The sequence below is a fragment of the Morus notabilis genome, unplaced genomic scaffold (genome assembly GCF_000414095.1).
Source record: "Morus notabilis unplaced genomic scaffold, ASM41409v2 Scaffold41, whole genome shotgun sequence".
NCBI classification, from domain to species: domain Eukaryota; kingdom Viridiplantae; phylum Streptophyta; class Magnoliopsida; order Rosales; family Moraceae; genus Morus; species Morus notabilis.
In genome coordinates this window covers 76,878-87,556 of record NW_010357497.1, presented here as the reverse complement: position 1 = coordinate 87,556, position 10,679 = coordinate 76,878, and the positions used below count along the sequence as shown (strand labels likewise).

The 10,679-nt window shown below is 39.2% G+C and overlaps 1 protein-coding gene across 1 annotated transcript; it reads left to right on the top strand.

Annotated features, from left to right (window-relative positions):
* Nucleotides 1-9,395: 9,395 nt before the first annotated feature.
* Nucleotides 9,396-10,261, top strand: LOC112093191. The gene is made up of 2 exons (XM_024171212.1): nucleotides 9,396-9,703; nucleotides 10,165-10,261. Exons 1-2 carry the CDS (start codon nucleotides 9,396-9,398, stop codon nucleotides 10,259-10,261), a joined length of 405 nt encoding a protein of 134 aa, XP_024026980.1.
* Nucleotides 10,262-10,679: the final 418 nt, after the last annotated feature.

The following is a 10,679-nucleotide window of genomic DNA, read 5'->3' as shown; positions in this document are numbered from 1 at the left end:
GAGAAAGAAAAGCCAAAACCATCCACCAAAGAGACCCCAACACTCAATCTGGTTCAACTGCATGAGGATCTGAAACATGTCTTCCTGGGAGCTGGTGATACCTTTCATGTTATCATTTCGTCTAAACTGGATGCATTCCAAGAGCAGCGGTTAGTTGACATGCTGCATGAACATAAGTCGGCATTAGGTTGGACGATTGCTGACATTAGGGGTATTAGCCCCTTAATTTACTCTCATCACATTAACTTGGAAGATGGGGTTAATCCACGAAGGGATCCCCAATGGAGATTGAACCTGACGATAAAAGAGGTTGTGAAGAATGAAGTCTTAAAGCTTCTAGACGCAGGAATCATCTATTTAGTCGCTGATAGCAAGTGGGTCAGTCCAACTCAGGTAGTGCCTAAGAAATCAAGGGTGACAGTGGTGGAGAATGAGAAAGGAGCTCTTGTTCCTACAAGGATTGTGACGGGTTGTCACATGTGCATTAACTGCCAAAAATTGAACGCCACCACCCGCAAGGATCACTTCCCGCTTCCATTCATCTACCAAATCTTGGAATGAGTGGCTGGTCATCCTTATTATTGCTTTCTTGATGGCTACTCTAGTTACTATTAGATTGAGATCGCATTAGAGGATCAAGATAAGACTACTTTTACCTGTCCTTTTGGTACTTATACTTTTCGGCATATGCCATTTGGGCTATGTAATGCACCAGCCACCTTCCAGAGGTACATGATGAGCATTTTTAGCGACATGGTCGAGAAGTGTATGGAAGTGTTCATGGATGACTTGACCATCTTCAGTGACTCCTTCGACTCATGCCTTATTAACTTAGAAGTTATTCTGACGAGGTGTGAAGAGAAAGGTCTCATGCTTAACTGGGAAAAGTGTCATTTCATCGTACCATCTGGCATAGTCTTGGGGCATGTTATTTCTGAGAGAGGGATTGAGGTTGATCAGTCTAAGATTGAACTCATCTCCAATTTGCCTACCCCAACTCATCTCCAATTTGCCTACCCCAAAAGCTGTTAAAGAAGTTCGGTCATTTCTAGGGCATGCTGGTTTTTATAGGAGGTTCATACATAATTTTTCAATGATTTCTCGTACATTATGTAACCTCCTAGCCAAAGATGCCATTTTTTAGTGGACACTAGAGTGTGAGAATGCTTTCTGAATGCTCGTGGTGAAACTGACTTCCACCCCCATCATTCAGTCACCGGCTTAGAGTTTACCATTCGAGATCATGTGTGACATAAGCAACCATGCTGTTGGGGCTGTCCTAGGTCAGAGAAGGGAGGGGAAGCCCTTTGTTGTGTACTACGCTAGCCAAACTCTTAACAACGCTCAAATGAATTATTCAACCACTGAAAAAGAGTTGCTCGCAGTAGTGTTCGCACTTGACAAGTTTCGTGCGTACTTGATCGGTTCACCCATTCTAGTCTTCACAGATCATTTTGCCCTTAAGTATCTCTTTTCTGAAAAGGATGCTAAGGCGCGATTAATTCGGTGGATCCTTCTGTTGCAAGAACTTGACTTGACCATTAAGGACAAGAAAGGTGTTGAGAATGTTGTGGCAGATCAATTGTCCTGATTGGACTTTAAAGACTCTACCGATGCCCCTGCCATTCGAGATGACTTCCCTGATGAACGTCTTTTTGCAGTCACTAAGCTACCTTGGTATGCTCACATCGTCAATTACTTGGTGATCGGTGAACTTCCTTCTGATTGGAATGCACAAGATAAGCGCAAGTTTCTGGTCGAGGTGCGTAATTTCTTTTACGATGATCCATACTTGTTTAAGTACTGCCCTGACCAAATCATGAGGCGTTGCATTCCTGTTGACGAGATTCTTAGTGTTTTGAACTTCTGTCATAACGATGCTTGTGGTGGTCACTTCTCTGTGAATAAGACTGCCGCAAAAATCTTACAGTGTGGTCTTTATTGGCCCACTTTGTTCAAGGATACTAATGAGTTTTGTCATTCTTGTTTGAGGTGCCAAAAGTTAGGTGCCTTGTCCCGACGCCATATGATGCCCTTAAACCCAATTCTTGTGATAGAGATATTTGATTGTTGGGGGATAGATTTTATAGGACCTTTTCCACCTTCTTCTGGTTACCTTTACTTTCTCATTGCTGTGGATTACGTTTCGAAATGGGTAGAAGCCATGCCATGTCGAACCAATGATAATGCAATAGTTATGAAGTTTTTGAAAGAGAATGTGTTATCTAGGTTTGGTATTCCGCGTGCTATCATCAATGATCAAGGCACTCATTTCTGCAACTGATCTTTTGAAGCTCTCATGCGAAAAATATGGTGTCATTCATAAGTTGTAACTGCCTACCATCCACAGACTAATGGTCAAGCTGAGTTGGCAAATAAGGAAATTAAACAGATTCTGGAAAAGACGGTAAATCCTGACCGTAAGGATTGGTCCTCACATTTTCTTGACGCTCTCTTGGCATACCGTACTGCTTACAAGTCCCCTCTTGGGATGTCTCCCTACAAGCTTGTCTTTCGAAAAGCCTATCATTTACCTGTAGAGCTTGAGCATAAGGCTTATTGGGCTATTAAAGCCCTTAACTTTGATCTTAGTGCTGCAGGTATTCATCGTAAGCTCCAGCTATCAGAAATTGAGGAGCTGAGAAATGATGCTTACAATAATTCCAAGACCTACAAGGCAAAGATGAAAGTGGCACATGACAAATAGATCCTGCGAAAGAACTTTGAGCCGAATCAGAAGGTGCATCTCTATGACTCCCGTCTGCATCTCCACCTAGGTAAGTTGAGGTCACGGTGGACTGGTCCATTTGTGGTGAAACAAGTTTTTCCCAACGGTGTTGTCGAGGTCGAGGACCCGAGCGATGGGAGAGTATTCAGAGTCAATGGCTAGAGACTGAAGCACTACATTGAGCATGTGAGCTAAGTTGAAGAGATCTTTCTCGTGGCTCCGGTTTACCAAACTTGAGAAGTTTGCTTCCAACACTTTTGTATCATATTTTGTTTCTTTGTTTCGTTCGGTGTGTTTTGCATGCTTCTATTTTTCAGTTTATTTTTGTTTGTTTTTATATTTGTTAGTGTGTTTTGAAGATTCAGTTCAGGAGGCTCAGCTGTGTTCCAATGTTCATCATCCAGGTGTTCTATTTCCCTGTCTTCTTCATATTACATATATTTTTAGACATTGAGGACATTGTCTGATTTTGAGTTGGGGGTGGTGAGCATATTCATGCGTGAGATTAATTTTTGTCTTGTTCTTATTTTGGGTCAAAATTTTTGCGAGATTATCTAGGTATGATTTCAAAATATTCGATTTGAGTCAGTTTTTGCTATCTTAATTACCAAGAAATGATTTTCAGAGTTATTTTTCAGCACATGCCAAACCTTGTGGTAAGATGGTTGTTTAGTTGAGAAAAATTTCCGAGTCTAAGTTTTTCATTTTTGGTGAGTTGTGAGAGTTAAGAAAACAACTTTTTGAACTTTCATTGATCTTTTGAGTTGGTTGATTCATTAATGGAGCACCATTGCTTGACTTGTGACATTTGCTTAAGGGATGATTTTTGGTTAGAAATAATTTTTAGAATTGAGCCATGTGTTGTAAATATTTATCATTTTTCTTTTGTATTTCTTTCTCCAAAAAAAAGAAGAAGAAACAAAAAAAAGAGCAAGAGCATCATTTTATCATCAATGTTTACATAGTTTGGTTGCACTCACATCTTGCACTGCATAGCAGCCAGTCAAAAGAATGCCTTACTACATCAGCTTCATCAAATGTATGTTGTCTCTTGCCTTAAAAAAAAGAGAGAGAAAAAAGTGTGTATATTTGTTTGTATTTTTTGGCTCTTTATTTGTTTATGAGATCTTCCTTTAGACCAAAATGAAATCTTGAAAGCTTATTTATGGTTTGAGTGATGGATTGTTCCAAATATTTGATTTGCTTATCATTTGATCAATGTTTGTTTATTAGCTCGTCCTTAAATTCACTTCTCTCACTTGAGTGTTGATTGATTGACTTGCAACTCCATGAGTGAAAACCCTTTACATTAAAATATTTCCAACACCCGTTAGGTAAATGGAGTTGAGACTTTTTCTTGGTGAATTTTTCGATGCTATTTGTGTTATGGACAGTGGTAAGAGGGATACAGTTCGGTGTACACACACACGACTCTGGAGTTATAACTAAAGTAGTTTTGATAGCATTTTCTGATCACTTACTAATGTTTTGTTTGATTGCTTAGGCGATTTTGGTTATTTTGATTTGAATTTTCAGCTTGACATGATTTTCTTTCGTTTGAATTACTAGGGACTAATTGTTGGAAACCGAATCGAATTCGGATGTGGAAGCATAGCGAGGAGGCGGATCGTGTATAACAAAAATTTTCATAAAACTTTTGAGATACTCTATAGATTATATTAATTTATGCACGAATAAATTAATCACATTAATTTATATGTCAAGAACTCAATTAGGAAAAATACCTGGAGGCCGACTCAGATGATAACTTGAGTTCTATGACCACGAACAATCCTTGCTCCAATCTTTGTGTTTAGAAAACCAAAGTCTTCCACGTCAATTCTTTGATTCCACGTAGACGTGTGTGTCGGCACACGTGAGACAAAACAAGTTTTAAAAACACTCAAATTTCCACAAACACCAACGCATGCACGATGTGGAATTTTTTGGGAGAAAAAATTTTCCTCTCTTTTTCTTGAGAATTTTCGGCCACACTAACAATTAGGGCAGAAAAAATGTTTCAAAAATTGTGTCCACAATTTCTATCATTCTCATATTTAAAGAGTAGAAGTCAAACTTCAAAAATGAATCTAATCTCTATCTTCTATTTTAAATTTGAAACAAAAAATCTCCTACACCTTATCCCTTAAGTGGCCGGCCACCCTAGGGTTTTTCATCCCTGTGTGTGGCGCCAATTACAGATAGGTAAGGAAGAGAAAATCATCATTTATCCTACAGTCTAATTTTTAATTCACATTCAAATTCGAATTTAACTCAAACTTAAATTAATTTGAATTCTAAATTGAACAACTTATCAAATAAGTTTAAATGGATAAATCTAGATGTGTTCAAATTTAAATTTAAATAATCACATTATTTAAATAATAATTAATTCTTAATTAATTATTTTTGAGTGTTTAATTTTAAAATTTCGTAATTCTAAAATTCCCATTTTGTCCTTTGTGTTTGGTAGAATTACTAGGACGACGCGGGAACTAATAGACCTATAATCCCGAGCTCTAATAAAATTAATAATTAATTAAACACTTTAATTAATTAATTAATTCTATTAATTCCAATGGTTATTCCACTGTAAACTTGGAATTGCACTCTCAAAATTATAGATATTAATTACTTCTAAACTGTGAAGTGTCCATTTTATATAGTCATTACATATAGATCAATCCTCCATAAATAATTCATAATTAGAGTCAGGTAGAATCCGTTAACCTCTCTAATTATATCTTCATCCTTGAGTACCATTGCTTCTCTAATGGATAGTGATTCATAAAACACATTCATGAACCAGAGCGCTCTTACTAATCCAAGTACGGAATCAACACTCAAGAGAATTATTTATCTACTTCTTTCTCAAGAAGGAATGGATTCCATCTCGTATAATAACATTCCCAACTACCTATTTCATCAAGTCTCCAAAATACAAGGAATAGGATTCAGAGTCTCGGAATCTGTACCGAGTAAATTAAAAGACATAAATCCATAAATAGGAGTTTGTTAAGAACTCAGGATTAAGATCATTTTATATATGACCATCGGTAGACTCAATTAGAATTTCTATGCTTAACGGAAATTATTAGAAATTCATATTGTGTCTGTGTCCCTGTTCCACACAATCCCATTATGAGAAATACACGCATTCAATATCTCACCATATTTACAGTGCGGATTGCACCGTTCCATTCTAAATGGGAATGACATGTATAAATAATGTTTTAATTAAAGATTCTGAACTTTAATTAAATTCATTATGAACAACATTTTTTATTATTATCCTTAAACACTATCCTCTCGTATATAACACTTATATACTATGTTTAAGGTTACGTAAATAATCACAGAATTTTCATTTGATATTCATAAAATATTCATAAATATATGCACATAAAATGATGAATAAACTCTATTATTAATTAAATAATAAATATCCTATTACATCTTATGCTTCTATGACACTATTCCCAACACTAACAATAAGCTGGTTGGGGGTTGTGATAAGCATATGAAAATCCACTTAAATTGTTCATAATATTTTTGTGGAATTAAGATTTTGTTAAAGTATTTGATTTTAATTTAATTTAATTTGTTTCGAAAGAAAATAAGACATTTGGGCCAAAACTTAAAAGAGGAAAAAAGAGAAGCCCATCAGCAAGCCTAGCCGTTCGAGCCACTCCACCAAGCCGTGTCACGTGGCGTCTTCTGTCGCCTTCCCCCGTAATTTCCCATCACTTTCACGCACGTTTCGTGCACGCCAGGCCCTAGATCGCGAGTTCTCTCCACGCGCACGTAAGCCCAACTCTCTCTCTTCTTCCACGTGGGACCCAGCTGTTCCCTCACGCACGCACGCTTGGCGCGCATGGTTCCCTTCCCCGGGTGAGTCTCTTCCATGCGCGCGTCAGGCATTTCTTCAGTCCTCTCCGTGTGGGTCCCGCAGTGTAGTAGGTATCCAACCAGCTCCCGCCACGTGTTTCTATGGGACCCAGCTGTCGGCCATTTCATCTTTCCGTCTCTCAACGCGCGCCATGTGTCCAATGCACAACAACGTTTCCTTCTCAGCGCGCACCACGTGTACTAGCTGTTGCACTCCTCAATTTTTTTCGATTTCAAACATTTCTGATGGTTCTTTCTCCACCATTATCAGCCTTTACTCCTAAAATAAAGCCTTGTAAATCCAATTTAATTGGATAAAACATTTCCTTTCTTTATTTTTGTTTCTTTGCTGAATTTTTTTTCATATGCCCTAAAAACTCTATAAATAGAGATTTTGTTAAGTGTATTAGGTTGTTGAATTTTAGCATAAGTTTTTATACTTTTCTCTCATTCTCACCTTGCTTTTGTTCTCATATTTTCTCTTTAGAATTTTGTGAGAATTATGTGTAAGCTAGGCTAGAGTTCTTGGGTGAGGCTAGAGATGATCCTAATGTGTAGTGAGCTTGTTTGGGTTTTGATTCTCTAATGGTTTGTAAGTTTTATACATTTGAGTAAATCATTTTCTTTTATCATATTTCTTCCTCATATCAATATATTTTATTGTCAACTTTTATATAAATCTAGTCAAGCTCTTTTTATGTGATTGTTGCATGATACTATATATTTGTAGACATTATTTTATGAGTAGTCCTTTACTACAATATCACCCCGAGGTATACTGTCGCTTTTAGATTTCTCATAAGAAAATTTTTTCTAATTCTAAACGTAAGAATTTTATTTACTCGAATACATTTTTATTCACAAGTTCTTCAAATATTTATTTTCCGATTTATTGTTTGGGAAGTGAAACTTTCAATTGAGTCGATTTATGAATCAAAATCCAAATAGGTGAACAAAGCATATAGAGGATTCTCAATGTCTTACCACTTTTAATTATTGAATTTTCTCCATTTTATATTGCATAATCTTAAAATTAAATTGTTCAAAAATCATAAAAACACTCATTTCTTTTCTTTGTTCAATTGCTTACCTCTCTAACGCTTTTGTTCCACTAATCTCTTTTGTTTGTTTTTATCACCTCCTCGTGGGATCAACCGTCCTAATTTTACTACAATTGACCACTTGTTTTTGTACATGTTTTGGCGTAACCAACCCCTCTTATCCTCCTAAACGCTAAAAGTGTCGACTGATGAATCCGGTGAGGTACGATGCATTGAGAGAAGAGGTCAACAAACTGATCAGCAACGATTTCATCAGAAAGGCTCACTATCCTAGATGGGTTTCAAATCCTGTCCTGGTGATCAAGCCTAACAGGAAGTGGAGGACGTGTGCTGACTTTAGCGACCTCAACAAGGCCTGCCCAAAAGACGATTTCCCACTCCCCTAAATAGATCAGATGTTCGATGCTACTGCCGGACACAAGTTGTTGAGCTTCATGGATGCCTACTACGGTTATAACCAGATTCCCATGCAGCTGTCCAATGAAGAGCACACGTCATTCATAACGGACATAGGCCTCTATTGCTACAAGGTGATTCTTTTTGGCTTGAAGAATGCAGGGGCAACATACCAAGGCTAGTAAACAAAATGTTTGCTGAGCAGATCGGAAAGACGATGGAGGTTTATGTTGATGACATGTTAGTAAAAAGCACCAAGGCTAGACATCACGTCACACACTTAGGGGAAATATTCGATATACTGAGGGGATATCACATGAAGCTAAATCCCCTAAAGTGCACATTTGGGGTTGGATCAGGAAATTTTCTTAGGTTCATGGTCAGTAACAGAGGAATAAAGGCTAACCCAGAAAAGATAAAAGCCTTGCTGGATATGAAGTCTCCTAAAAAGCCGAAAGAAGTCTAGAGGTTGACGGGATGTGTCGCTGCTCTTAATAGGTTCATATCTAATGCGACAGACAAGTGTGTGCCCTTTTTCGACGCAATGAAAGCAAGTAAGCGGTTCGAGTGGATGCCATAATGTGAAGAGGCCTTTTGAAGGCTGAAAGAACACCTGGGCAGACCCTATATCCTGTCAAAACCCCTCCCAGGCGAGGGGCTAAGCCTATATCTCTCTATTTCAAAGCATGTCGTAAGTTTTGTACTAATCAGGGAAGAAGAAAGGGTCCAGCTACCAGTCTAGTACGTGAGTAAGAGGCTCCTAGATGCTGAGTCAAGATACACAAAGATGGAAAAGTTAGCTCTCACCTTAATGGTGGCCTTAAGGAAGCTTCACATTATTTCCAGGCCCCCACAATACGGGTTTTGACAAACCACCCATTGAGGCAGGCATTGCAGAAGCCTGAAACGTATGGCTGACTCCTGAAATGGTCGGTAGAATTGAGCCAAATAGACATTGAATACGTGCCGAGGACAACAATCAAAGGGCAGGCGTTGGCTAATTTCATGGCAGAATTTTCCCACAGGCCGGCGATGGCCGAGGATGAAGGGATCAAAGAAATATAGTGGAAACTCTACGTAGATAGAGCATCAAATGAAACTGGATCAGGATCGGGCGTCATGCTGATAAGCTAGAGAGCCACAAAATCACCTCGGTGGTGCGGTTCAAATTCAAAGCGTCGAACAATGAAGAAGAATACGAGGCGCTGATTACAGGATTGCGGTTAGCAAGTCACTTGAAGATTGAAAGACTTGGCATTTTTAGTGACTCTCAGCTAGTAATCAGGTAAGTGAAAGAAGAATATCAGGTATGCGGTGAAAAGATGGGGCCAAACCTGAGAAAGGTAAAGAAAGAACTCACCAAGTTCGAAAGCTATGAGATACTGCAGGTACCGAGAGCCAAGAATACAAACGATGATGCCTTGGCCAAACTGGCATCCTCAAAGGATTTAGATATGCTAGGGGTCATCCCCATTGAAGAGCTAGAACAGCCATCAATTGATGAGAAAGCAGAAGTCTTGACAACCCAGGCAGTTAAAAACTGGATGACGCCACTCGTCCAATACTTGATGGATGCGAAGCTACCCAATGACAAGGATGAGGCCAGAAGGGTTAAATATAGAGCCGCCAGGTACCTACTGTATGATGGCCTGCTATACAGATGAGGCTTCTCAACGCCCTTACAACGATGCCTGGATGACAGTGAGGCACGAGAGGTCCTCTAGGAGATCCATGAAGGAGTGTGTGGTAATCATACTGGGGGCAATCTTTAGCTCTAAAGGTTTTGAGGTAGGGATATTATTGGCCTACGCTTAAAAAACACGCGTTTCAATATGCTCGGCGTTGCAATAAGTGCTAACAATATGCCACGATTCCTAGAGCGCCCCTAGAGAACCTAACTTCCATTCTTAGCCCATGGCCTTTTGCCAAATGGGAGGATGACTTGATCGGACCTTTGCACCTTACGCCGGAAGGCTTTAAGTTTGCCATCGTCGCCATGGACTACTACATTAAGTGGGCCGAGCTGAAAACTCTTACTTCGACCACAGAGGCTACCTACACAAACTTCATTTAGAACAAGATTATGTGCAGATTTGGGGCTCCACATTCGATCATGTCTGACAATGGAAAGCAGCTCCGATATATCCGCAATCGAACGGCCAAGTTAAAGCCATCAACAAAATCCTGAAGTACACCCTAAAGAAAAGGCTTGATGACCTTAAGGGAAAATTGGCTGAAGAATTCCCGAAGGTCTTGTAGGCGTATAGGATGACGAGACGAACTACAACAGGTGAAACACCCTTCTCTATGACATATGGGGTCGAGGCAGTAAACGGTCGCATATGAGGATGATGCAAACGCTGAAGTAATGGATGGGGAGCTCGATCTGTTGGAAGAAAAAAGGCTCGACTCTCAACTACGACTCACCACTTACCAACAAAGGACAACACGATACTACAATAAGAAAGTCAAACGAAGAATGTTCACCCCGGGAGACCTGGTATTAAAAAGGGTGACACGGAGTACTAAACCCAAAAATATTGGCTCTTTAGGCCCGACATGGGAAGGACCCTATCGCATAAGAGAGATGATACGCCCGGGAACCT

Coding starts and splice junctions, on each gene's coding strand:
- LOC112093191 (XM_024171212.1), top strand. CDS start 9,396: ATGGGGCCAAACCTGAGAAAGGTAAAGAAAGAACTCACCAAGTTCGAA. Junction 9,704..10,164: donor GTTAAATATAGAGCCGCCAG/GTACCTACTGTA, acceptor GATTATGTGCAG/ATTTGGGGCTCCACATTCGA.